We start from the raw sequence: 26,753 nt of genomic DNA on the forward strand, positions 1-26,753 counted from the left end.
TCCTGCATGAGGAACCCTCCACAGGGAAAGGCCGATGGACATGGTCCATGAAAATCAGGGGGCACAACAGTGTTACCGACATGACCTTTTTGTGTAAAACTGTAAACACACTTTACAACAGAAGTACATCATCAGGAATTTTTTTTCCCCTGGAATCAAAAGTCAACAGTATCTGTGGGGAGACCTAGAGCAGGAGGAGGCCGACCCCAGAGCAGCTAGTACTGGGGGCTTGAGGAGCCGAGAAGGCCCAGCTGAAATCCTTCCCGCACCTGAGGCCGTGGCTCTGTCTGCTGTAAAGACGCAGAGAGCGCGTAAGAGCGAACCCAGCACTCAGGGCGGAGGGCCGGGAGGATCCCAGCGTCGGCAGGGCGTGGTCGCGCCCCGTGAGAACGCGCCCCGGAAGAAGGGGCCCACGACCTCGACCACGGCCAGGACTCAGGGGAGTTGGGAGCCTGCCCCTCGCAGGGTGGAGCCGCTCACAGAGCCGGCTTTTTCTTCCTGGTGCGGGGGGCCGGCCGCAGCTCCCCCGGCCCGTGGGCGAACGGGCAGCAGTCCGCCGGCAGGACGCAGCCGTCGGGGTGATGAGCGAAGAACCAGCAGATGCGGGTTTTGAAGGTGTCGGGGGACAGCCCCCGCTTCGCCTCTGGTTCCTCCTGCTTCCGCGGCCTCTCCTCCCTCCAGTCGCGGATGCGCACGCGCCCGTTCAGAACTGCGGTTGGAACAAAGAAACGCGCCAAGTTAGCTGCAGGCCCCAGGGGGATGGGGTGGACGCAGGCATCCCAGGAGGCGTGGCAGGGGGAGGGAGATCGAGCCCCTTACCGCCCGAGGCCTGCAGTCTCCCCTAAAGCGGGGCCGGAGGCAGGGGTGAGGGGGAGCGAGGGCAGGGTGGAGGCGTGGGGCTGGGGGTGGTCAGGAGGAGCTGCCGGACACCATGGAGAGGGGTGAGAAGAATGAGCCTGAGGCCCTGGTGCTGACAAGGCCAGCGTGACCATGAGGGCTGACCAGCTGGGTGACCAGCAATGGCACCGGCTTGAGGGACGGGGTGACCACGAGTGTGGTCCTGATGCAGGCAGGACGTCGGGACATCTGCCACGCGGTGCTGGCCCCTCAGGACCCGCGGCCTCATCACAATCAGGAGGCAGAGTGAGACGGGGCAGGGTCCTTTCCAGCAGGTGAAGACCAGGGGTGGGGCTTACAACCAGAGGAACTGGGGGCTCCCGGCAGCCCCGGGGGCAGCAGGCTGCGATGCGGTGACGGGCGCTGGGTGGCAGGGTGACCGCAGAGCTGGGTGGCTGGAGGACCCCGGGGAGGGGTGCGCCTGTCAGCTGACCGCCTGCCTAGCGGGCTCCTGAGCTGGTGCCCTGACTGGCTGAAGCTGCCCCGCGAAATCAACATCCCCATGGAAATGAAGTGAAGCAGCCAAGCCCTGGTGGTTTCCCCTGGAAGCGCTAAAACCACGTGGAGATGCAACCGCTCTGGGAGAATAAAGGACACTCATTGAATAAATCTGGCTCCCTGACCTCTAAGGAAAACTTCAAAGTGGAAATGAAAGCTTGAATTTCCCCTGCAGATTGCCTCGTGTTATGGCGATGATGGGACTGCCTATCTCTGGAGATTGATGATTTACTAAAACTGTCCCTCGAAGCCAGAGGAAGGAAGCACAGAGGCGCCTCTGGGTGTGGAGGACACAACGAGGGGATTCAGCCTCCGGCATGGCAGACAAGCACCTCCAAAGGGCCAGGGGGGCCCCGCTCTCGGGAGGCAGACGGAGAGCTTGGCTCCCCAGCCTGAGAGCCAGGCAGGAAACCACAGCCTTCACGGTGTGCCCACAGCAGCACCTCCTGGCACAGCCGGGAATGACACGGTCCGGCAGGAGCAGGGTGCCCAGGGCACCCCCAAACCCCAGCAGTGTGCATCTGAGAGACGGGGGGGGGGTGCCCCTCACTGCCTGGATGGGGTGCAAAACACTCCCAAACCCCAGCAGTGTGCATCCGAAAGACGGGGGGGTGCCCCTCACTGCCTGGATGGGGTGCGAAACACCCCCAAACTCCAGCAGTGTGCATCCGAAAGACAGGGTCCCCCCCACTCCCTGAACAGGCTCCAGAGAAATCTGGGGGAAGACAGTGAGGGGTTTGCTGGGACCAGAGCTGGGGAGAGACCCCCGCCGTCCAGACGGTGGCTGGTCCCTGCCCCTTAGGGCCGGCCAGCTCGAGGCAGGCCCTCCACTGGCCATGTTTCTGGAGCAGTCCCTGCAGGGTCAGGAGAAGGGGCCCAGCCAGGACTCGTAAGGCTGGGGGAGTGGGCACTCAGGACGAGGGGCGGCCCTGGAGATGGCAGAGGCCAGGGCGCCCCGGGGCCGGGATGGCCGGTGGCCCCTCTGCACCCAGGACACGGCTGCCTCTGTGCCTTCCCCGCCCCCCGCCTGGGCGGGCCTGTTCCCCGCGTGTGCGCCCCCCAGCAGCCTCTCCCCGGGTGGAAACACGGCCCTGATTTTCAGCGCGTCACAGGCAGGAAACGCACCCTGCCAACGCACTCTGCCCCCATCCCGAGCCCTGCGGACTCACAAACCCACCACTCCACCCCTCCACTGTTTCTGACCACAGACGTTGCCTGAACCAAAGTGTCCTGAGGAAGCAGCACAAGAGTCTCCCAGAAACTCTGCGGTGCTTTAGTCCCTCAGTCGTGTCCGACTCTTTGTGATCCCATGGACTGTAGCCTACCAGGCTCCTCTGTCCATGGGATTCTCCAGGCAAGAATATTGGAGTGGGTTGCTGTTTCCTTCTTCAGCAGATCTTCTGGACCCAGTAATCAAACCGGGGTCTCCCGCATTGCAGGCAGATAATCTTTACCGACTGAGCTGTGATGGAAGCCCAAGAACACTGCAGTGGGCAGCCTATCCCTTCTCCAGCGGATCTTCCCGACCCAGGAGTCCAACTGGGGTCTCCCACATGGCAGGCAGATTCTTTACCAGCTGAGCTGTCAGGGAAGCCCCAGAAACTCTCTGTGGAGGTAAATTTACTGGGTGCTGGGGTGCGCACAGCAGCACCGGTTCTGGGGTCCGTCTCGCCCGGGTGACCAGCCCCCCCACTCGTCAGACACCCTGGGCTGAGGCCTGGTCTCCCCAGCTGGGTCCACATCCTCAAGGCTGGGCAAGGACTCCAGCCCGGCCCGCGAGAGGCTCAGAGTAGGCGGAACTGAAGGATCCAAGACTGTCTTCACCCCCTCACTCGTGTTAATTGTGACTGGAAAACCAGCCATGTTAGTTTAAAAAAAAAAAATCTCCTACCGAGAAAAGCCTGAGCTCAGGGCATATTTTTTGCGTGATCAGGAGCAGCGTGTTTACTGGGGCTCAGTCTCCAGGCCTCTGACTCAGAAGTGTTTCCAAAAATAAATGAACATGCCCCTCAGTGCCAACCACACAGAAAGCAATCACGCACACGAGTATTTATGATGGGGGACAAAGGACACTATTTCATGAAATCAAACCAAAAACGCGCTGGGAAGAGCAGAGGGCAGAGCAGCGCCCGGCACGGTGAGTTCTCAGCTGCCGAAGCTCCGTGCAGTGGAGCCCGGCCAGCAGGGATGCCCCTCGAGTCTCCACTCACCACTGGGCTGCCCTCCACAAGCCCCCTGAGCTACAGCTCCACCACAGGGCCCCCGTCGCAGCAGGAGCGCTTAGTCTAAGTGGAGATGAAAACAGCCCCAGAAGGCCAGCCAGGTCACTGAGAGGCACCACGGGCGTCAACACCCGCGCGCTCCTCCTGGGGGGGCTTACAGGCTGTGGGAGGGGCCGGAGGTCGTGCTCCAGCCCTGCGAGTCCCCCTGCCCATCCACCCCAACCCCATGCGACCCCCCCCCCGTGGGAGGGCGACAAAGGCGGGCTGGGAGGGCACTCGCCCTACCTGCGGCTCGGACAGCTGCCTGTGTCCCCACCCGGGACCTGCGGGCCCGGGGCTGAGGGGGCAGAGGCCCCGGGGGCTGCAGCCCGCCAGCCCCACCCATGCCCACCCACTGCCCCTTCCCACACGGTGCTCCCTCTGCCCGAGGTGCTCCTCCTTGTCCCGGTCACCACGACCGGCTCAGACGCCGTGTCCCGAGCTGAAGCCTCCCTGACAGGCCTCCCTGGGTGGGGACGTCACCCACAACACAGGGTGATGCAAGGGGCCGCCCACTGTCTTTAAAGCCACACACGAAGCATTTAGGGGTGGAGAGTATGCCAGCTGGGATATGCTTTAAAATACTTCCAGAAAGAAAGAAAGCACACACAACTAACCACAGAACCCCTGGCTGAGGGGTCTGCAGAATCTCTGTCCTGTGGCTGAAGGGGAACAGGCCTCCTCTGAACCCCGGTGCCCGTGTACACATCTGTGACGCTCCCCCCAGCAGACCGCAGGGAGGGCGGGGCCAGCTCCCCACCCTGCAGAGCCTGCAGGCGGCGTGGAGGAGCATGCGGGCCCAGGCCCCCGTCCCCTGCTCGCCTGGAACCCGGGCGGCAGTGCAGGGCTGGGGACTCGGGCAGAGTGGGTGGGGGGCCCTCCCAGGCCTGGCTGGGAGCTCGGGGTGCTTCCAGTCTAGAGGCAGCCAGAGGCCAAAGCAAAGCAGGTGCCCCAGCTCCCCCCAGGGCTGGCGCCGGGGCGCACGGCGCGCCTCACCTTGGAACACCTGCGGGCTGCTCCTCAGCAGCGTCTGCAGGCCGCCGCACTCCCGCTTCAGCCTCCTCAGTGTCTCCCGGTCCAGCTCCCCGGCCACCTCCGCCAAGGACAGGCTCCCTGTGGGAGACGGGGTTGCCCCCAAACGCGAAAGCCGTGACTGAGCCCACGGCTCCTCCGCGGGCAGAGCTGTCGGGACTCCCCCTGCCAGCCTGTGTGCCCCGAGTCTGACCCAGCAGGACCGCCCGGCCCCCGGGCACGGCCAGTCGGCCCGCCGTGGAGCGCGGCTCCAGCACCCGCTGCCGCTCAGGGTGCAGAGGGCAGGTCCATCCGCCAGCGCCCCCCAGGCCCCGCTGAGAGGGTCGGGGGAAATTAAACCCGGGCCCAGAAGGCCCTTGCTGCCCCCGGGGCTGCCCCTCAGGGGCTCCCCGACGCAGGCTCACACACGCGGCCCCGCACACCGCCTCTGGCTGGCCCTTCCGGGTGCGTGTCCCGACCCCACCTCAGGGCAGGCCCACCCCCTTCCACCCCGTGTCCCCTCGGCCAGGCTGCAGACGGCAGACACCGGGCCCTGGGTCAACGAGCCCAGGGGACAGACCTACTCACTGGTCACACAGGGCTCACACACGGGGGTCCTGGGCCCGGGTGGCCAGCTCCCGTGACTGAGGCGGGGAGCCTGCAGCTGCGGGGCTACGGGTGCCCCCACCGACACCAGGCAGACTTCTTGCTGCTGGCCAGGCAGCCAGAGCGTCTCAGGGTGGGCCAACCCTCAGAGACCCATGTGGGAAGGGTGGCCGCTTGGCTTGCTGCCATCTCCAGCGTGCGGGCAGGCCTGAGACCCCATCCTTGGAGCCACCACCACCCCATACCCCTGCCTGAGCCCAGGAAGAGACCCCGTCCTCGCTCACTCACAGGGCATCCCACCCAGGCAGAGGCCAGCACCTCCTGGGCGCAATCATATAAAAGGGCCCCCCAGAGCAACGGGCCATCCTGGGAACTAAGGGCCAAAAGCCTTACTTTCAGCATGGCCTGCAGGCCTAGAGCCTCTGGGCCCTTCGAGGCCTCACATGGAGCCCACCCCCCGCTTCCTCCCTCTCTAGCCTGGCCCACCTCCGCAGGGTGCCCTCAGGAAGCGGGTGCTGACCCCCGAACTCCTCAGAGCCCCTGGGCCTCGTCTGTAGTTACATGACCATCAGCCACCTGAACTGGGCCCCCCAAGAGGCTCTCCCAGCCAGACGGCCACAGGGTCGGGGATCCCTGGATAGGACAGGCTCGATGGTGCTACCACGACGCACGGACACAGGGGGTGGGAGGGGTGTGGGGATGAAGGAAGAAACTCAGTGCAACTCCTCCATGCCGGGGGTCGGGGGAGACCCGCTGTTCACCACCGCTGGTCTGGCCCAACCGCGGGGCTGGTGGGCAGCACCCCCGACTGATGGCGGGGCCTCGGTCTCCCCAGCAGCCTCACAGAGCTCTCCAGGGGCGACAGGCGCCTTCCCTCAGCCCGTCTGCACACCCCTGATAACCTGACCCCTCGCTCTCCAAGTAAGGAAGTGAGTGCCAGTTGCTCAGTCGTGCCCGACCCCTTGCGACCGAACCCGGGTCTCCCGCGCTGCAGGCAGATTCTTCACTGACTGAGCCAGCAGGGGAGTCCCCTGGCCCTTTCGAGAGTCACAGATTCCAGCCTGCTACTCCCCCTATGAGAGCAATCAGATACAAACGTCTCCCTTTCATCACGACTGACTTTTGCGTTTTGGGATTTCAGAGACAAGTCAATTATCAGAGCAAAACATCTCCCAAATCTTCCCGAATATTCCTGGGGCCGGGGCACTTCTCCGGCAGCCAGCAACCTGGCTTTCTGTTTGGATCATTTCGGTAGACAGAAAAATGAGGACCTCTGGACCCTGAAACTTCCCTGTGACCTCAGCTTCCTCCTCTGAGGCACGAAGTTCTGTGTGTTAATAGGAACTACAAGGAAGAGGGTTTTCTAATGAGCTTGTAAGAAGCTTCCCTGTTTCCTTAAAATACACTTAATTAAAACTGACCACACAGTTTCAAGGTGACTCAGATGATAAATGATAAAGAATCTGCCTGCAATGCAGGAGCCGCAGGACACGGGGGCTCAACCCCTGGGTCAGGAAGATCTTCTGGAGGAGGGCCTGGCAGCCCACTCCGGTATCCTCGCCTGGAGAAGGCCCTGGGCAGAGGAGCCTGGCGGGCTACAGCCAGACACAACTGAGCGACTAAGCCACGTACGCACAGTTTCAAACTTGGTCTGCAGAAGAGAACAAGTTAAGAAGCTCCTGCCTTGCACCCAGCGGGAAGCCTGGGCTGGTGGTTACCTCCTCGATTCCAGGCCTGCGCACTCCCACCTGCAGGACTTCTTCCCAAAAGCAAGTGAGCCACTTGCAAAACCACTCGGTCAACAAACTCTTGAGGAAGGGCAGCACAGTTCCTCAGGCGCTCGGCTTTTTCCCTGGGGTGAAATCCAGACAGCCAGAGTCCTTCCGCCGGGGCTCTGAGCCCTTGCTGATCGGCACCAGCCTCCGCGGCGTGCCCGGGCTGGGCGTCCAGGGCTCCGGGTCCCTCAAGGCCAGGGGCACTGCCGGGAGCAGCCCCGGGGGGCGGGGGGGCAGGACCCCCACTGCAGGGGCTCCCGGGGCGGCCCCGCCTACTGTTAATGTAGCGGGTCCTCTCCTCGTCCACGGAAGCCTCTCTGGTGGGCGGGTATGTCCTGGACTTCCCGATGAGACAGACCTGCAGGTGGAGGGCAGAGCAGTGCTGTAACAGGTCCCAGCGGTGCTTCCCCACGGAATCCTCTCGTCCTGGAGAACAAACTCCTCAAGTCTCAGGGACCTATCTTGACAGGGATCCTTATTTTACAGACGAATACCAGCATGAGTGACCTCAAATAAACTAAAAGCAAAAGCCCACAGAAAACCTCACCACTCAGACTCCCACGGAGCCTAACAAATACATACAGGCCAAGGTCGCCTTTACTGAGCCGACCAGTCACGCCCCATCTTAAACACTTTGCCCCTCGCCCCACACACAGACCCTGACGGGAACCCCCAGAGTTCGTGAGAGGCAGCCTCGCCCGGGGGCGCGGGGAGCATGTGTGCCCCCAGCAGAGCACCAGGCACCGCGTGGATGGCCCGTTCACGCTGCACGTCCCTGCCGGCGCGTCCAGACGCAGGCTGCCCTGGAGCAAGAGGCCCGGTCTGCAGATGCCGCTGCGGGGACAGCGTCTCTGGACGTCCTCCGCAGGCCTGACCCTGATGGAAGAGCCTCCAGTCACGTCGGAGCCCCCTCACTGCTCTGCAGCCGCGTCACCCGCTAACTGTGCCGCCCTGGGCAGGTGACGACCTCTGTGTGCGTGGAGTGAGCGCGCCAGACATGCGGTCAGTCCTTGATTAACCGCTGTTGCGTGTGGACACCCCTGCTTGCATCCAACCCCGAACCACACAATCTATGTGGAAACAGGCTTGGAGAGGTTGCGTGGGGGCCTGTGGTCTCCAGCTGGCAGTAACAGCAAAGGCAAACACCAAAACTGTAGGATCTCCGGACACACACGACCCAAACTCTGCATGCATGCGTGCCATGTCGCTTCAGTCATGTCCGAGTCTTCTGCGACCCCATGGACTGCAGCCCTCCAGGCCCTACCCATGGGATTCTCCAGGCAAGAACGCTGGACTGGGTGGCCACTGCCTTCTCCAGGGGATCTTTCCGACCCAGGGATCGAACCTGGGTCTCTCATGTCTCCTGCGTTGCCAGGAGGGCTCTCTTACCTCTGGCGCCACCTGGAAAGCCCAAACTCTAGCCAAATTCAACTCCCACCTCAGAAGGCTGTGACTTGCCAAGAAAGGGCATTTGAGAGGACGACATGCAGGCTCTCAGGTGAGTCCTAGAGGACGTTTCCAAAAGGATTCTGAGCCGAGACAGCACAGGTGTGCCTGAAGCTGACTGAGGGGCCCAGCACCCCCGGGGCAGCCGCTCGTCCTGCTGGGCAGTGCCTGCACTGGGCCTGAGTGCACCGGCACCAAGCGCCGGAGCCCAGAGTTAAGCTCCGTCTCCACCCTTTCACTGCTGTCAGGCCGTGAAGCTGGGATCTGGATGACTGGCTTTTGTGTGTGTGCTTTTCTAAAAGCACCAACAGCCTAGAGTCTCAAGGAAGAAAGTGACCAGAGGTTAACATAAAACCGATGTCAACACTTGCCCTGACTCCCAGAGGTTCAAGCCCCCTGAGTGGTGAGCAGGTCAGCCCCAACTGTCTGGCAGGGTGACAGGCAGTGCAAGGGTCAATTTCTCCCTGGACAAATTCCTTTCAAGTAAATCTGAATTAATGAGGCTTTTAAAGAGAAAATCTGAAATCATTCTGAAGTTCGGAAGCAATTTTAGCCCATTACTTGGGAGTCTAAGTCCATAGTGTCACAGAGTCGGACACGACTGAGCAACTGAACTGAACTTAAGTCAGAACTTAAAGCATTCAGCCTCCGGCAGCACCAAGGCCAGAAACCAAAGCCAAGTTGATGCCAACTTTGGGAGGCACCCGAGGGCCAGTCGCCACCTCTGGGGAAGAGACGGGGGCCAGGTGAGGGCTCCTGCAGGGGCCACCGGCCTGGAGACGGGGGTCCTGAACGCCTGTGCGGGAGGGACCGCAGGCACGGAGTGGGCCCCAGAAACCGCCGGCGCTGGGGGCCGCTGGGTCAGAACGACACCTCTGGGGTGACGGGCATCACCGAATCGTCTACGGTTCTGTGACAAGGACGGCCCCGGTGACCAGCACACACCCGCTTGGTGGAAGGGATCCGAAGGCAGTCCTCCTCCACGTGGAAGCCACAGGCCGAGCCCACCTCTGTGATGAAGTCCAGGTACCCGCGGTACTGCGTCTTGCTGCTCTGCATCCGCTGGAACTTCCCGACGAAGTCAAAGAAGCAACAGGGCAGGACAAAGAAGCGGCAGTCATAGGAAGACCTTCAGAGACACAAAAAGCGAAAGTCCTGAAGAGGCTCAGTGAGGAAAAAGCCACGGAAAGCCGCACGGCAAGGTGTATGGGGCAAAACGCAAATGACGTGCTACTGGGTAACCATGTTTTTCACGTAAAAAAAATGAACTACAGCCTTCCCCAGCTTAAATTCTAGACACAATGTAGCATAGTACCTTTTCAAAAAAATATGAATGTAATTACTCTTACAAAAAATATTTTTTCTATTGCACTTGTGCTCATCAGCTGAACCTAAAACTTCCTGATGCACTTGGAGACTGCAGCTGTGGATACGAAATCTCAGAGGTAGGCACCACAAGATTACGGGTTGCTGCTTGACCTATGTTATTCTTAAAAAGTCCGTATTGTGCTTCGTGAAATAAAGTCGGACAGAGAAAGACAAATACTGTGTGCTATCACCTGTATGCTGAATCAAAAAAAAAAGAATGAAAGTAACAACAAAAAAAGCAGACTCACAGATATATAGAATGAAGTAGTGGTCACCACTAGGGAGAGAGCAGGGGTTGGTGGGTGGAAAGCAGGGTAGGGGTGGGGGAGAAAAGAGATACAGAAGACTGTGTACAAGTTAAACAACATACAGGAGACGCTGTGCGGCACAGCATTTTATGATATTTTATTATATAAAATATTTTATCTTTATATATTTTATATCATATATTTTATGCTAACTACAGAGTACAACAATGAAAATTTTTAATCACTATGTTGTATACCTGAAACTAACACTGTAAATGAACTGAACCAACAGAGCGTCTTTATACTGACAGGCAATCCCTCCTGCTATGAGAAAACGTCCCAGGAAAAACACATTTCAACACTGGATGCAAACACAATAGAACGAATCACAACAAAAATACAATGTGAACGTGTGAACCACTTATTTTACTTTATATTTTTAAATTTAATTCAACATAGCCAATATGCCACCATCTCAACAAGGTGAACCAGCCACGTTTAAGTGCTCCACGGCCATGAGCAGCCAGGAGCTATGGGTCTGGACAGCGAGACTGAGGCAGCAGAACATCCCCAGCCACCACGGTGCCAACGCGTCCAGCGACTCACCTGGCCGCAATGACTGGTATCCACGGCGTCAGCTCATCGGAATGATTACCGATTAGCCAGTCGACGTCAGGGAAAAGGGTCTTATCATTTGGTGTGATCGCACTTTCCTAAAAGAAAGACGCAGAACAAGACTGAACGTCTAGTCCATAAAAGCAGAGCACGGGAGGAGACAAAGAGCACAGCCCCCTGCAGAACCACGGCTGCCCGGGGCAGGTCTCAGCCCCCCGGGGCTGTGGGTCTTCACCTGCAGAAGGTAAGAAGCTGGGCCAGGAGTGAGGAACACGTGTGCCCAGCCCAGGCCCGCCTGAGGGCGTGGGAAATGGCAACTTCGAGCATCATCACCTGAGGAGCTAACAACACCCTTCTGAGAGCTCATCAGCCTCTCATAATTAAAAACACCCTTTTTACGTGAAGGAGATGGGGGACGTGTGAACCGCTTTACTTTTGGCAGAATATGGGAGCAGGCAAGGCTTCCCGAACCTGCCTGCCAATGCAAGAGATGGACGATACGCAGGTTTGATCTCTGGGTTGGAAAGAGCCCCTGGAGGAGGAAATGGCACCCCGCTCCAGCATCCTCGCCTGCAGAATCCCAAGGACAGAGCAGTCTGGAGAGCTACAGCCCACAGGGCTGCAAGAGCCGGACGCGCCTGGGGCGGCTCAGCAGGCGTGCACACCTGGGAGCGAGGAATGGCCTGAAGAGTGGGTGGGGAGCAGGGCGGTCTGAGGCTGACCTGACCGTAACCCGGTGCATTTACACAGCCTCCACAGTCCGTCAGCCCACAGTCTGAAGCGCATCGAGGGAAAGAGAAAGCGCAGGAAGAATTTACAGACACGGTGTGCACCGGCCTTTGCTACTGAGATGAGATCTCGTGTGAACACTCGGACGGCAAGCTTTTACTCATGGAGCAGGCATGCTCACTGCTGTGACGATTTCTGTGGTGAAGCTGGGAACAGCTTGTTTTTATGATTGAAGAACTTTCAGTGAACACCTATCCCTTCTGCTAGTTAATTAGCAGGCCTTCATTATTTACTAAAGTCAACAGTCTCAATAGTTAATCTGTCAGTAAGAACTAGAGAGACAAGAGAGTCTATACAGCCACTCATAATCCTCCTAATTTTAAAACTGAAGAAAGCAGCCCCCAAGGCAAGCAAGCAAAGCCCCACCTGTTTCAGAAAAAAGCTTTAATTGAAAATTTGAATACAGCAAACTGCAGTAATTCTTTTGATACAGAGTTTTACGACCAAAATTAAGATATTTTGTGATCATCACAGTGTTGTTATCAAAAGCACGTGTTTCTCCCTTAACCATCTCTTGCTTACAATCAAATGAGGCATCGGAGAGAAAGGAGCTGCATCACAGACCTGGCCTCTGAATGTTCAGACCGCACCTGTTCACGGGGGTCACTCGCTTACTAGGGGACAGACAAGCGCTGAGCACTGTGTACACACACACAACGAGGTGTTAGCTATTAAAGAGACTGAGATAATGCCATTTACAGCAACACGCATGAAACTAGAAACTATCACATTCAGTGAAACAAGTCAGATAAGAACAAACATTAGGCAGGATCACTTACGTGTAGTACCTAAAATACAACGTAAATGAACTTATTTCCAGAACTGAGACAGACTCACTGACACAGAAAACAAACCCATGGCTACCAAAGGGGGGGGGGGGGGGGAGGGGGACGTTATGAGCCTGGGATCAGCGTGTACAGACCACCATGCATACCACAGATGGACAACAAGGTCCTGCCGCATAGCACCTACGCTCAATATCCTATAATAAACCATAACGGAAAAGGCTACGGAAAATATACATATGAATAACTGAATCCCTTTGCTGTACAAAAAAACTAATCCAGCATTACCACTTCCCTGGTGCCTCAGACGGTAAAGAATCTGCCTGTGATGCAGGAGACCCAGGTCCGGTCCCTGGGTCGGGAAGATCCCTGGAGAAGGGCGTGGCTACCCGCTCCAGTATTCTTGCCTGGAGAATTCCATGGACAGAGGAGCCTGGGGGGCTACACTCCACGGGTTGCAAATAGTCAAGACATGACTGAGCAACTAACACTTTCACATACTTCAACTTCAAAAAAAAAACGCCCCCAAAGTCAAGAAAGAAGTAGAATCTTCTACCTGTCCTGCAAGGGGCACAGCATGCCAGCCAGCTTCCATAGAGCCAGAACTTGAACAGAGAGCCTACTCAACTGCTGTCTGAACTTTTCACCTGAAGAAGTCATCTTGCTTCTTCACCTGGGACACACGGGATTGTGAAATCAACCATGTTACTCCCTTAGCTTTGATCATCAGCCTCGTATCGCAATTCAGAGCCCAACTTTATTACCTATGTAAGAACACATGGTCCACGTATGTATCTGCAGAGCCACCCCTAGCAGGAGTCCATCCCCTAGTTTACCAGAGTTCTTCAAACCTGAGGCTTTTTAGATGTTCTCATGTGTTGTAATGTATGAACACATCCCTGTTGCTAAGTCATGTCTCATTCTTTGCGACCCCATGGACTGTAGCCCGCCAGGCTCCTCTGTCCATGAGATTCTCCAGGCAAGAACCCTAGAGTGGGTTGCCATACCCTCCTCCAGGGGATCTTCCTGACCTTGGGGTTGAACCTGTGTCTCTTGCAGAGCAGGGAGATTCTTTACCCACTCAGCCATCAGGGAAGCCCTGTTTGACTATACAAGCAAGTGCAAACTCTCATAGCATAAAGCAGAGTGTAAATACATAATGAAAACCTGAGCAAGTAAAGAGGTGTCGGGCATCTGCAATGAACGTCCCTGCCTCCAACCTTTTTAATTTTTGGCAACACTACTCTCAACTTTAAAAGAAAGGCAAAGAGAAAATATAGCCTTGAAAATTTTTTTTTCTATTCACAGGTGAAACAATATATTAGAGATTTGTTTCAAACACAGTGAGGCTAGTGCTGGGGTTCTGGGGGAGGGGATGAGACAGAAGAACAATGCTGAGCTGGCCCCTGAGTTTCTGGGATTCACTACAAGCTCCTCTCCACTTCTGCAGGTTCCCAACGTCCTCCACCCTGAAGAGTAAATGGTTCTCCTACTTGTCCGTCAGCGTCCTGCCCTTGTGCAGATGAGAGGCGGTGTCCGAGCCACACCCATGCATCTTACCAGCTCAGGGACAAGGGTCTGCAGGCGATGTGGGCGGCTGGCAGCAGAAGCCCCCATGGCACTCCAGAGCCAAGGACGGAGCCCCAGGGCCACGCGCTCCCCTGCTGACCTGGAGGTCTGGGTGAGAGGCCAAGGCTGGGAAGTGCTGCAGCCCAGACCTGCCTGGTGGGTGCTGTGGGGGAGCTGCCCACCTGCGTGCCCCCAAGACCCCTCCTTCTCTGACAGCATGGAGCTGCTCCAGACCTCAGCGGGGCTGACGGCAGCCCTGTGGCCCAACTGAGATCCAGCCGCCAGGGAGCCGGAAGCCACCGTGCCGTCTCCATGAGACGTCCACACGCCCACAGCCCAGCCCTGCCCGCGCCCCGTGCTCCCCTTCCTTGGACTTGTTGCCAACTTGTCCCTGGCTGGAGGCCTCTCCTGCCCACCCTGCCCCCAGCCCTGACCCGGTCCCTGCAGGGAGGGCACCCACTGCCAAAGGAATGTTTCAACTGCAGCCTGCGGCAGGCTCCAGAGGGGATGCCCCCAGAGCACCCCTGGGGTGCAGACCTGGGGTCAAGACAGCACCTCCGCTCCGGAGGTCAGCGTCCTCCCTTCAGTATAACCGGAGGCGGGGAAAATCTAAGGGGGCGTCCTCGGTTCAAGCCTCAGAGCAGGGAGCTGAGTCTGGACTACTGCGGTCACTGGCACCTCTGACTGGCCACCTCCCACAGACTTTCTCCTGGAAACAATTGCACTGGGGAAACCCTGCTGAGGTCAGGGAAGGGACAGAGTCAGTACCTCCAGGCGGGTCTGGGGTCCGTACATGTCCCAGATTTTTCTTCTTCGCACGTCTATGCCTCGGCCTGGATGCTGAAATGATGAATTTCAGGAACCAAAGGTTAACGTGGCTGTGTCATCATAAATGAGCGAGAATGAAGCAGACGCCACAGGGACCACTGCCTGAGAAGCGCAGCGACCCTGGGTGTCTGAGAACAGACACTCTCGGCCCAGGGCCCACACACAACGTGGGCTGCGGCGCCTTCGTGAGGCGAGGCCTGGAGACATTGCCAGGCTCACACAAGGCCCCGGGGGACACCTCCCTTAAAGGGAGCTGCCTCTGTGCTCAGCCAAGCTCAGCTGCGGGCCCGCCTTCTCGTCCAGCCCAGACAAGCCCTGCTCCAGGGTTCTGAGCACCCAGCGCACCCCGACCACCCGCAGCTCTCCCCGGGCCCCACCCCCGGCTCCCAGTCACTGTGCAACGTGCTAACATCCGCAGACAAGCTGTTCCAGGGCCTGCACACTCTATCAAGCACCTCAGAAGGCAGCCCAACAACCTCATCCCAAAGCCCAGCAGAGGAGGACATGCGCTTGTCCACAAGGCAGGATGGTGCGGCCCTGGGGGGCGGGGGCACTGCTACCCGCGTGCCCGGAACCGCTCCCGGCTCTCACGGCCTCCGCTCCACAGCCAAGAAAACGGTGGCAGATCTGAGCGTCACAGCCTCACACTCGTGCTCAGCATGTGGGCGCCGGCCAGTCCTCCGAGCTAGACTCCAAGCTCCTAGAGAGCAGAGCTTCCCTCGTCCCTTTCCCCTCCCCACGCCCTGAAATGGTGGGTCTTCCAAACAAAGTACCAACAGGAACACCCAGGCTGCTGAAAGGGTGTCATTCGCAGGCCGTCTGTCCCCAAGGACCCTCTTCTCGTCCAGCGAGGCGGCTGCCTCACCTTCCTGGGGACAGGCTGCCTGCTCGATGGTGTCACCACCAGCCATGCGCCAACAGCCCGGCCGCCTCCGAACCCAGGTCGCACCATTAGAGAGAGGCCTCGTACTGGACGTGAAGACACCCTAGAAAGGTCTAGAAACTTCCCCCAGCGCGCTTTACCCCCTCGTTGCTCAGGATGTGGACCAGGAGGCCATTCCCGCAGCCAAGGTCCACGAAGGACTGCCGGGCAGTCTCTCCCCGTTCGGCTCTCTCTTCCTCCCAGAGGATCTAAAGTCAACAGGAAAAACAAGGTCAGTCTGTGATGCACTCTGCCCAGGAGTAATTCAGACGCAATGCCACGTGGGGCTGCAGTCCCCTCCCAGGAGAGGCGGGCAGGCCTCTGGGGCCTGGGGCCTCTACACCGGTGATGCCCAGGTGAGCAGAGGGAGGCGGGGGCGGCCCCCTGCTCACACCCGAGGCGGTCTCTGGGGCCCGGGGCCTCCACACCGGCGATGCCCAGGTGAGCAGAGGGAGGCGGGGGCGGCCCCCTGCTCACACCCGAGGCGGTCTCTGGGGCCCGGGGCCTCCACACCGGCGATGCCCAGGTGAGCAGAGGGAGGCGGGGACGGCCCCCTGCTCACACCCGAGGCAGCGCGGGCTCCAGACCTCCTCCTCTCCCACCCAGAGCCCACGTTCACACGCTCGGCTCTGGGCAGGAGTTCTACAGATCACTATTAGTTCCTCCCAGCCTTCTCTAAGTTCTTCAGGTTTTGTATACTTTGAGAGGCTTGATTACTTCTAAGACTGAGAGAATTACAGTTGAAAGGAATCATAGCTTATCTCCTCTAGACGTTTCACAGATACAGAAACCAAGACTATAAAGCTAAAGGGTGTGCCCAAGTCCAGGCAGTCAGCGAACTGGCCAGGAAGGCCCCGAACCCGCATCACCAAATGTGAGGGCGGGAGGCAGGTGCTCAACCTGGCCTTGGGGGCCCCTAAGGGCTCCCTAGCACCAGCCAGCGTCTCAGTGTTGACTAGTAATTTGGAAAAAATCGAATTCCTGTTGGTTCACTATCTAAACTTGTTCTACATTCACACAAAAGCACCATGCAAAACTTAAAAAAAAAAAAATTACACGTGTAACCAACCCTGACAAGTGAAAGTCACTCAGTCATGTCTGACTCTTTGTGACCCCATGTACTATACAGTCCATGGAATTCTCCAGGCCAGAATACTGCAGTGGGTAGTCTTTCCCTTCTCCAGGGTATCTTCCCGACCCAGGGATCGAACCAGGGTCTCCTGCATTGCAGGTGGATTCTTTACCAACCGAGCTATCAGGGAAGCCCAGCCTTGACAAACAGAACTATAGAAACCTTGAGCTGCTGCAGGCAGCCTTCCACCCTCCAGCAGCTCAGGGCACACACTGTCTTACCAGCAGGTAGGCAGCAATGGCCACATCTTCATATACAAACTTCTCAGGGTCAGTGACTTCAGGCCACACCTACAAAATTATCGAGAACATTTGTAAATTTTCACTGTACCTGCATGTAACGGGACACATGGAGAGCAATGGGGTCCAAAGTAAGATTTCAGAATAAAGACACTTAGATGAGGCCACTGGACCCTAGAGGAAAAGGCTCAGCTACGCTACCTGCACGCCCCCCCTCCCCCGACCCAAGACTGAGTCTGATGAACAAGGAATCGAGTGGTCAGGGTGTCAAGGAAACCAAGGGGCAGGGGTCATGGGGTCAGGGGTCAGTGCTCCACCGGTGGTCTGTTGGCGTCTTGCTCTCACTCACCAGGAGTGTCACTCAGCTGTTTCATCCCCATCTCCCTATTTGTAAAGATTACGACTTAACGACCAAGCAGGATGACCATCAGGTCCCTTGAACCTAGAAAATGCTGGCTGTGCAAGTGTGAGGCCTCACTGTTAATACCAGTAATGTGCACAACAGGTGTCCTGCAGATGAGAAAAAAACCAACCGCCAATGTTACAAGTTCAGATTTCTGTTTCCAGTCTAGGGTAGGCAGTTCACATGAACCGTCTCACCAAGGACGATTTCAAAAGGTGGAAGAAGAAAGGAGTGCCTCCGTGAAGCTTCTGAATAGTAGGATAGAAGGACCACTAGGCCAGGACCTGGGAAGGAAGGTGGGGCACAGTGAAGCCAGCCAGCCCGGGACCAGCGCGTGGTCCCCGAGGAATGAGCAGGTGCTGTTCAGGCCTGAGACTTGGAGATGCTTTGTTACGCAGCAACAGCAGATTAAACAAAACAAAACAGAACGCTGCGGTGATAAACCGTGGTTACTTCCGGAGAAGGCAGGGAGACACGCCAGGAAGACGACAAGGGAGGCCAGCTCCATCAGCGCAGGCGCCTCAGTTCCAGACGCCCCGCAACGTGAACGCTACAGGAAGGTGCTCTGTGCGTGTGTGCTCAGTCGTGCCCAACGCTGCGACCCCACGGACTGCAGCCCGCCAGGCGCCTCTGTCCATGGAACTCTCCAGGCCAGAGAGCTAGAGGGGGTTGCCATTTCCTACTCCAGGGGAAGTAAGGTGAGCCAAACAGACTTTTTGGTTTCCAAGTGCATATGAAAGTTACCTTTAAACTATACTGTAGCTTATTGAGTGTGTGGGCTGGAAGAAGCACAAGCTGGAATCAAGACTGCTGGGAGAAATATCAATAACCTCAGATATGCAGACACGATGACACCACCCTTATGGCAGAAAGTGAAGAAGAACTAATGAGCCTCTTGATGAAAATGAAAGAGGAGAGTGAAAAAGTTGGCTTAAAGCTCAACATTCAGAAAACTAAGATCATGGCATCCAGTCCCATCACCTCCTGGCAAATGAATGGGGAAACAGTGGAAACAGTGACAGACTTTATTTTTTGGGGCTCCAAAATCACTGCAGATGGTGATTGCAGCCATGAAATTAAACAACGCTTACTCCTTGGAAGGAAAGTTATGATCAACCTAGACACCATATTAAAAAGCAGAGACATTACTTTGTCAACAAAGGTCCATCTAGTCAAAGCTATGGTTTTTCCAGTAGTCATGTATGGATGTGAGAGTTGGACTATAAAGAAAGCTGAGCACTGAAGAATTGATGCTTTTGAACTGTGGTGTTGGAGAAGACTCTTGAGAGTCCCTTGGGCTACAAGGAGATCCAACCAGTCCATCCTAAAGGAAATCAGCCCTGGGTGTTCACTGGAAGGACTGATGTTGAAGCTGAAACTCCAATACTTTGGCCACCTGATGTGAAGAGGTGACTCATTTGAAAAGACCCTGATGCTGGGAAAGATTGAGGTCAGGAGAAGGGGATGACAGAGGATGAGATGGTTGGATGGTATCACCGACTCAATGGACATGGGTCTGGGTGGACTCCAGGAATTGGTGATGGACAAGGAGGCCTGGTGTGCTGTGGTTCATGGGGTCGCAAAGAGTTGGACACGACCGAGCAACTGACCTGAACAGAAAATCATTATGCAAAAAAAAAAAAAAAGGAGGTACTTTAATTAAAAAATACTTTACTGTTGGGGTTTGTTGGCAGTCCAGTGGTTGGGACTCCATGCTTTCACTGCTGAGGACACAGGTTCAATCCCTAGTTGGGGAACTAAGATCCCACAAGCGGCATGGTGCAGCAAAAAAAAAAAAAAAAAAAACTTTATTCCTAAAAAATGCCAACCCTCATCTAAGTCTTCAATGAACTGTAGTACTAACTTCAAAAGGTCACCATGATCACAGGTCATCATGACAAATATATCCTAGTGAACAAGTTAGAAATACTGGGCAAATTACCAAAAACACATCCAGACATACGAACTGAGCCAATGCTTTCAGAAACCAATGCCAACAGACCTTCTTCACAAGGGGCTATCTTGAATCTTCAATTTGTGAAAAATACAATATCTGCAAAGCACAGTGTGCAGAGATATGCTTGTAATGCTTTCTTTCTTAAGCTGGGTGTGAATACACAGATGTTTACTGTTATCTCTCCCCGCTCCCCACATTTTAGATACAAAGTTAAGGACATTTTATAAAATTGATCTCTTTTTTGGAAGTATATGCTTTTGTACTTTAAATTTTCATATGTTTTCTCCAGATGACTTTTTGGTTATACTCAAGAATTATGGCAATTTAGTAATTAATTTAATACTCAATTATTTTTAGCTAAAAATACTTCCTTTTTGTTCTCCCGGAAAATTAGTAACGTGCCAAAAAAAAAAATCTTTTTCCATAACATAATTGCCAATGTTTTTATGGTTTACAACCCTAAATATGTCAAAGTACGGCTGTAATGGGGGCCACAGGTGGGTATATTTTGACTTAATATCTGTGTCTCTATGAAACTAAAAGGCACACAGGAAAAACGATGTTAGCTGGAGTAGTCTGGCACATCACCTCTTTTAAAAGGGGGTGGGGGGGTCCCAGACCTCTTTCCCCAGAATTACCTTGACCATGTCCTTGTACTTCTCTTTAAGTGCCTGGTAAGCCTTACTGTACTTCATGATGGAGATGAGGGACAGGGTGCTTTTGAACCCACTCTGCCTGCTCTCCACACACCACCTGGCCAACTTGGCCAGCAACTCTTCTCCAAGCCAGGTGGGTTTGGGATACACAGTGCCATCTGAATGCCATCGTTCTGGACAGAAAATTAAAACAGATATGAACCTTTGAAAATAAGAGAAATATGAATAAGCAGAGCTGGTTTCAAGTCTTATTTTTAAACTCTACATTTATTTACCAAAAGAAGACAGAAGTTAAGGGAACTATCTATGATTTCCAAATACTGTAACCAAAACACAAAACAATCTGCAACTAGTTACAGAATTTCATCCTGTAGAGAAAAACACATTTAAAGAGCACAAAGAATTCCTCCTCCCTTGCAAATGTTGTTAAACATGCACTTACACATCTTAACAAAGCCCAGTAGGAGGGACAAACAGCAGGGTTCCTCTCACATCCCACTCACACGTTAACCAGCCAGATTCTAGAGTATCCACAGTTTCTTTAACTTTTCACATCCCGCTCACACGTTAACCAGCCAGATTCTAGAGTATCCACAGTTTCTTTAACTTTTCACATCCCGCTCACACGTTAACCAGCCAGATTCTAGAGTATCCACAGTTTCTTTAACTTTTCCAGGTTTTATACATTTCACATGTGCATCCCAGATACACAGCGCTGGTTCACCAAGTATTCCCTGGCCAGAGAGGTGATGCTCAGTCACCAAACTGAGGACACACAGGCAGTCGCTGGGCCCCCAGGCCATGCTGACCACTGTGCATCCTCCGCCAGCGGAGTGCAGGGCGGCTACCGCCCCGGTCTGTCCAGCTCGCTGCGTGACCCAGCCCCCGAAGCACCTGGTCACGGCAGGTGCTCGCTCCCGAGGACCCAGGTCAGGATGACATACTCTCTAGGGCTGCAAGCCAGGCAGCGCGATGCAGGGAAGTGTCGAGTTTGTCGGGCTACAGAAAAGGAGGTGGCGTTCAACGGGGGCCCCTAAGAAGAAGCACAGCACAGGCAGCTGGGTGGGGCGGGGCACGGGGTAGGCAGGCGGGAGGGGAGGGCCGGCAAGGAGTCCCCGGTGGGGAGAGCTGTGCTGTCACGTAGCCCCGCCCAGGGGGAGCTGTAATTGCCGAGGGGCCCCGTCTGGTGAACTGTACTGTCAGGCTTTTGCCACAGCACGTCAGAGGACACAGGTCACTCTCAGAAGAAACAGGAGTCTCCACTGAGAGTTGCAACCAGGTGCCCGTCACCAGGTGGGCGACAGGCAGGGAGAGGCGGGGAGGGGGAGGGGGAGGGGAGGGGCGGGGCTCCGGGAAGAACTGGCTGCTCCCCTCTCCTTCCCTGCCCTTCGACAGCGATCCTGCTGGACTCATGCAGGCCCTTCCCCTGCTCCTCCTCGGCCCCATGCTCTCTCCCAGGTGATGCCGGGGCCCCCGCACTGCCCCTCACCTGCTCAGGCCTCGGGGTCCCCCCTCCCCCCCCCCGCCCACGCTGGGACAGTGGGCGCAGCCCTGCCCTGGTCAACGAGGGGACTCTTGTAGCCCTGCGCGTGGTAGCACTGGCCTTAGAGCATTCACCTGCCTTCTCCCTGGGCCATGCTGACTCCGGGTACCCAGTGCGACCACATGGTGGGGAGACCACAGATCCTGCTGAAACGAGGCGCTGACCAGGAGCGCCACCAAAAGTCCACTGACTCGTGCTCCAGCCCCACTGTGACCCGTGCTCAGCGGGGCAACAACAGGAAACATCACCTGGTCAAGACGTGGAGTGGCCAGCCGAGTGCTCAGAGCTGGTGGAGGACAGAGACGGGTTTCACCACGTCAACCACGCGGAGCGCCTGCCGTGGCCAGGCCCCGGGCTGGGCTTCCCCACCAGGGCCGGCGGACAGCAGGCTCCAGGGCTCACCCCCAAGCTCCCGCATTAGCACTCGCTGGGCAGCCCCCAGGGGCACACACGGCTTTCCCCCCGTGTCTGCCCACACTCCCCAGCAGACAGGTAGGGGCCCTCGGGGGAGGCTCCCCGCCGGGGCAGACCCTGGCCATCCCACCCAGTGTCTGACAGGGCCCTGGGAAGCCTGACCCAGGCCCCTCCTCAGGGGCTCAAAAGGATTAAACCTGTTTCAGAGGTGAGAAGAGTGAGGGGCAGAGGCGACACTCCCAAGGTCGCACTGCTGGCAGGACCCACGTCGATGAGGCTGCCACCCAAGCTCTCCCACTGTGCCCCTGGCTCTCCGTGAAAGCACGCGCACAGCTCACGGCGGTCAAACAGACACAACCCAAGGGCTGTCAGGGAAAAAGAGACCCATGCAGATCTCCAGGAAAAGAGCAGAAGAGTAGCGCGTGATCTCCCTCTCCTCTGACTTTTCCATTTAAAAAGTACCAAATGGAAGTAAACCAAATTTCACCCTTTCCGGACAGGGCCAAACACCATGTGGATTTAAGGGAACAGATTAAACTGCAGCATTTAGAATAAAACATCACTGAATACTCACTATGTCTAAGACCACGTGAGCCTCAGCAGGAAATACAAAAGGAGGCTTCCGCCTACCCCTGTTACCAAGGTGTAAGAAATTACAAAACAATAGAAGGATGGTGTTTATTTGAATTCAGTACTAGAACCAGGTGCTGTGAACCAGCAAGGCTACATGGATAGTAGGGGCCAAAGACTCCAGCCAGGCTGTGACCACCCATGTGCCAAAAGGAACTAGGATGTATCAGGCTAAAACATCGACCAGAAAGCACAGCCCACAAACCTGATCTGCCTGAGGGCGAGTCCCTGTAGCTCCTTGGGGACCCAGGATCTTACAGCTGCCCAAAGAAATCACTGCTTGAAACCAGAGATCATCAAGAAAGAGGAATCAGTTATCCAGTACTTACCATTCTCCTTCACTGTGACTGAGCTGGATTTGATACACGTTGCTCATTTTAACCTTTAAATTCCCTTCATCATCCTCTTCCAAAGGTAAAAAAGTTACAGCTCCATTGAGGACATCTGGGGAGACAGAAGATAGGGATGATCAATTAAAACTGCTCAGTTCAGAGGCTCACTGGAAGTGGTCTTAAACACACAGCACTGAATCCACCCCCATCAATGTGCCTTCAACCCCCAGGGCTTTTCCCCACTTGACTGACCACAGTGACTGTCCTGGTCACGGCTGTATCTCCAAACCCAGCCCGCCCCGCTCTTCACTGAGAGCAACTCCCATGTGCGCACACAAACATCCACGTCTGAAGGCCTTGTAAGCATGGATGTGCTCATCCCCGCAGGCCGGGAGAGCTCAGTTCAGTCTCTCAGTCGTGTCCGATTCTTTGTGACCCCATGGACTGCAGCACGCCAGACCTCCCTGTCCATCACCAACTCCCGGAGTTTACTCAAACTCATGCCCATTGTGTTGGTCATGCCATCCAACCATCTCATCCTCTGTCATCCCCTTCTCCTCCCACCTTCAATTTTTCCGAGCACCAGGGTCTTTTCAAATGAGTCAGTTCTTCACGTCAGTTGGCCCAAGTATTGGAGTTTCAGCTTCAACAGCAGTCCTTCCAATGAATACCCAGGACTAATTTCCTTTAGGATGGACTGGTTGGATCTCCTTGCTGTCCAAGGGACTCTCAAGAGTCTTCTCCAACACCACAGTTCAAAAGCAGAACTGTAAGAGGTGTTGAAAGCCGAGGGCTCCTAGACTAGTTCAGCCATCAGGATCAGGTCTCTCCTCCAGGAGGAGGGGACCCCTGGGAAGAGGCACAGAGGCCAGCAGTACTGGGGGGCGGGGGTGGAGGTACGCACCCACCAGCGACTCAGCATCACTGCTTCCGCACAGAGCCGCGTCCAGAGCAGCCCACACCCTAACACCCAGAACCTGTGACCTCACGGTGTTACACAGCAAAGGGGGACTCTACACATGTGACAGGGTTACTGTACGGGCCTTAGGAGAGAAAGAGGGTACCCTGGATGATGTGGGGGTGGCGGGGAGGGGGGCACCAGTCTAGCCACGAGTGCACCAAAGGCTGAGCCGTATGTCCAGCTAGAGGCAGAAGAGATGCGGCAGCAGGAGAGGTCAACGAGGCTGCAGGCGCGAGAAGGATCCGGCACAGCTGCCAGCTCTGACGCGCTGGGAGGCCGTTTTCCTCACCCCTTTACCTACTGAAGTCCTCCCGACCACTCATCGTCCCGCCCTCCCTCACCTTCTCCCCCAGGTCTTCCAGACCACACTCCGGTCAACAACCCCATCCTCTGTATTAAGGATCCACATTTCTACATTTCCCCTCCATAAACAATCTACAACCTCCTGAAGGCATCGTGAATTTGAGCAAGCTCCGGGAGATGGTGGAGGACAGAGGAGACTGGCGTGCCGCAGCCCATGGGGTGGTAAAGAGTCAGACAAAATTTGGTCACTGAACAACAAGGCCATCAGGAGGAAACAGGCAGGCCAGGCGCCTTTAGCCCTTTGCACTTACTGCCCGCTTTTTAACCTAACTGTATCCCCTGCCAAAGACGCCCTCCTGGACCAAACTCTAGGCAACCTCCTCTGGGCCCTGTCTCTGTTAGGGTTCAGCCGTGGCCCATGAAGACTGGAACAAACACTGTCACTGTTCCCAAGAACTCAAGACCACATCCCGAGCAGGACTCTGGGCCCCCCTGAAGTGCCCACTTGGGAAAACTCAAGGCTGACATTAGAACAGACTGTTCCAGCCCATACCTGAAGATGGGGTTGCTATGACCCCAGCTTCTATCGGAGAGGAGGACCTAACTTCCGAAGGCACCAGTTAGCAAACCCTGGATGGGCTCTGCATGACCTATCACCGCAGCTTTCTTGCTTTTTGTTACTCTTTCACCTCCCTCACAACACTGCCCCGGTCTCTTCTTTCACTCTCCCTGTAAAACACCCAGTCTCTTCTGGCACAAAGCAGAGTAGTTATCGCTCAGTCGGTGTCCGACTCTTTGAGACCCCCAAGGACTGTATAGCCCGCCAGGCTCCTCTGTCCACGGGGATTCCCAGGCAAGGATCCTGGAAAAGGGGTTGCCATTTCCCACTCCAGCGCCGTGAAAGGGTATCACCAATTAAAACCCGTCCCTGCCACTGTAACTGGTGCCTGGCTCTGTGGGGAATCTCTTGACAAACTGCCACTATCAGAAACACACTCTTTATACCTTGCACGACCATTTCTCTCCTCGGACCACGAAGCGGGCAATGCGGGTTCGTTTTGGGGATGACGGTTCTGAGCACCAAGTCGAGCTCAAGCCGACCCTCTGGAGGCGATCCTGCCCCGGGGCGGGTGAGGAAGGCTAGCGCCTCTCGATTGTCGCCGGCGAGGCTCCGAGCGAAGGCGTCCCACAGAGAACCCAGGTCGGCGGCGGGGAGGTCGCCCTCCCCGGCTGCAGCCTTGCCGGGTTGCCCAGGGGTCCGTGAGAGCTGAGGCGTGGCGGCGGCGGCGGCGACTGCTTCCCCGGGCTCCTCCTCTGGCTGACGCCGGCCCTGGGCCTCCTGGCGGCCCTGCTCGGGGCCCGCGCTCGGTCCAGTGCCCGGGCCCCCGTCGGAGGAACGCCGGATGGGTCCCGGCCCCGAGTCGGGCCCACATCCTCCAGCCTCCGCAAGACTCTCCGGCTCTGGGCCTGTATTGGGCCTGGGGTGGGTGTGCCCGGTCTTGGGCAAGGAGACGCTCCGCCGGGCCTCCAGACGGACGCCACACAGCCGCTTGTTGGCCACCTGCGGCTTCTCCACCCACACGGCTACCGCCGCCCAGAAGCCGCCCGGGAGCATCCGCGAACCCGGGTCGCTCACCACGACTCTGGCCACCTCAGCCATGACTAGCCCTGGGCCCCCGGCTCAAGCGGCGCGCGGCGATGACGCTCGCGGCCTGGCGCGGCCCGTTTGCGTCACGGGGCGGGGCGCTGGGACCGGAAGTGAAAGGGAAGATGGTGGACCTATCGCTTCTCTTGTTTTGAGTTCCTTGGCGCGTGGTTCCGGTGGAGAGTTCTGAGCTGAGGAGTATAACGTTTGCTCAAAGGTCCTCCTAGTCAAAGCTGTGGTTTTCCCAGTAGCCATGTAGGGATGTGAGAGTCGGACCATAAAGAAAGCTGAGTGGCAAAGAATTAGTGCTTTTGAACTGTGGTGTTGGAGGAGACTCTTGAGAGTCACTTGGACTGCAAGGAGATCCAACCAGTCCATCAGAAGATCAGTCCTGGGTGTTCATTGGAAGGACTGATGCTGAAGCTGAAGCTCCGATACTTTGGCCACCTGATGTGAAAAGATGAATCATTTGAAAAGACCTTGATGCTGGGAACAGTTGACGGCGGGAGGAGAAGGGGACGAGAGAGGATGAGATGTTTGGGTGGCATCACTGACTCACGCACGTGAGTTTGAGTAAACTCCAGGAGTTGGTGATGGGACAGGGAGGCCTGGCATGCTGCAGTCCATGGGTCGCAAAGAGTAGGACACAACTGAGTGACTGAACTGAACTGGGGGTACATTCAAGGGTGTCGGTGTGGACAGTAACAAAACCTGAGTGGACTTTTGGAGAATTCTGGCTGTAGTGTATTTACGGAATCATTAAAATCATTCCTGTGTCTGGAATCTCGTTGTCTCCATATTGGTTCCTGATCAATGTCAAGGAGCCCATGTTTGTGAATGTTCAGGATTAGTCCTCTTATGAGAGCTCCTGCGTCTGTATTTTACTCTGGCCTTGCTTTCTTGTTTGAGAAAGTTGCAGC

The 26,753-nt window shown here is 56.2% G+C and overlaps 1 protein-coding gene across 2 annotated transcripts; it reads right to left on the reverse strand.

Annotated features, from left to right (window-relative positions):
• Positions 1-81: 81 nt before the first annotated feature.
• On the reverse strand, positions 82-25,879 carry TRMT44 (tRNA methyltransferase 44 homolog). Of its 2 annotated transcripts, XM_061145417.1 has the most exons (11): positions 25,194-25,879; positions 22,922-23,036; positions 19,988-20,207; positions 16,972-17,040; positions 15,720-15,827; positions 14,637-14,708; positions 10,717-10,823; positions 9,440-9,623; positions 6,992-7,406; positions 4,653-4,769; positions 82-709 (listed from the first exon to the last, which is right to left on the reverse strand). In XM_061145417.1, the coding sequence occupies exons 1-11, from the start codon at positions 25,846-25,848 to the stop codon at positions 477-479; spliced, it is 2,295 nt and encodes a 764-aa protein (XP_061001400.1). In that variant the 5' UTR covers positions 25,849-25,879; the 3' UTR covers positions 82-476. The 2 variants fall into 2 exon arrangements, with proteins under 2 accessions (XP_061001400.1, XP_061001401.1); XM_061145418.1 differs by lacking the exon at positions 4,653-4,769.
• Between the last annotated feature and the right edge of the window lie 874 nt (positions 25,880-26,753).

This window comes from Dama dama, chromosome 6 (genome assembly GCF_033118175.1).
Source record: "Dama dama isolate Ldn47 chromosome 6, ASM3311817v1, whole genome shotgun sequence".
In the NCBI taxonomy this organism is placed as follows: Eukaryota; Metazoa; Chordata; class Mammalia; order Artiodactyla; family Cervidae; genus Dama; species Dama dama.

Excerpts from the sequence above, each read along its gene's own strand:
- TRMT44 (XM_061145417.1), bottom strand. The coding sequence starts at position 25,848 with ATGGCTGAGGTGGCCAGAGTCGTGGTGAGCGACCCGGGTTCGCGGATG. Across the intron at positions 17,041-19,987 it reads AGTACAAGGACATGGTCAAG|GTGTGGCCTGAAGTCACTGA; the intron begins GTAATTCTGGGG and ends ATAATTTTGTAG. Across the intron at positions 15,828-16,971 it reads CCATTGCTGCCTACCTGCTG|ATCCTCTGGGAGGAAGAGAG; the intron begins GTAAGACAGTGT and ends TGTTGACTTTAG.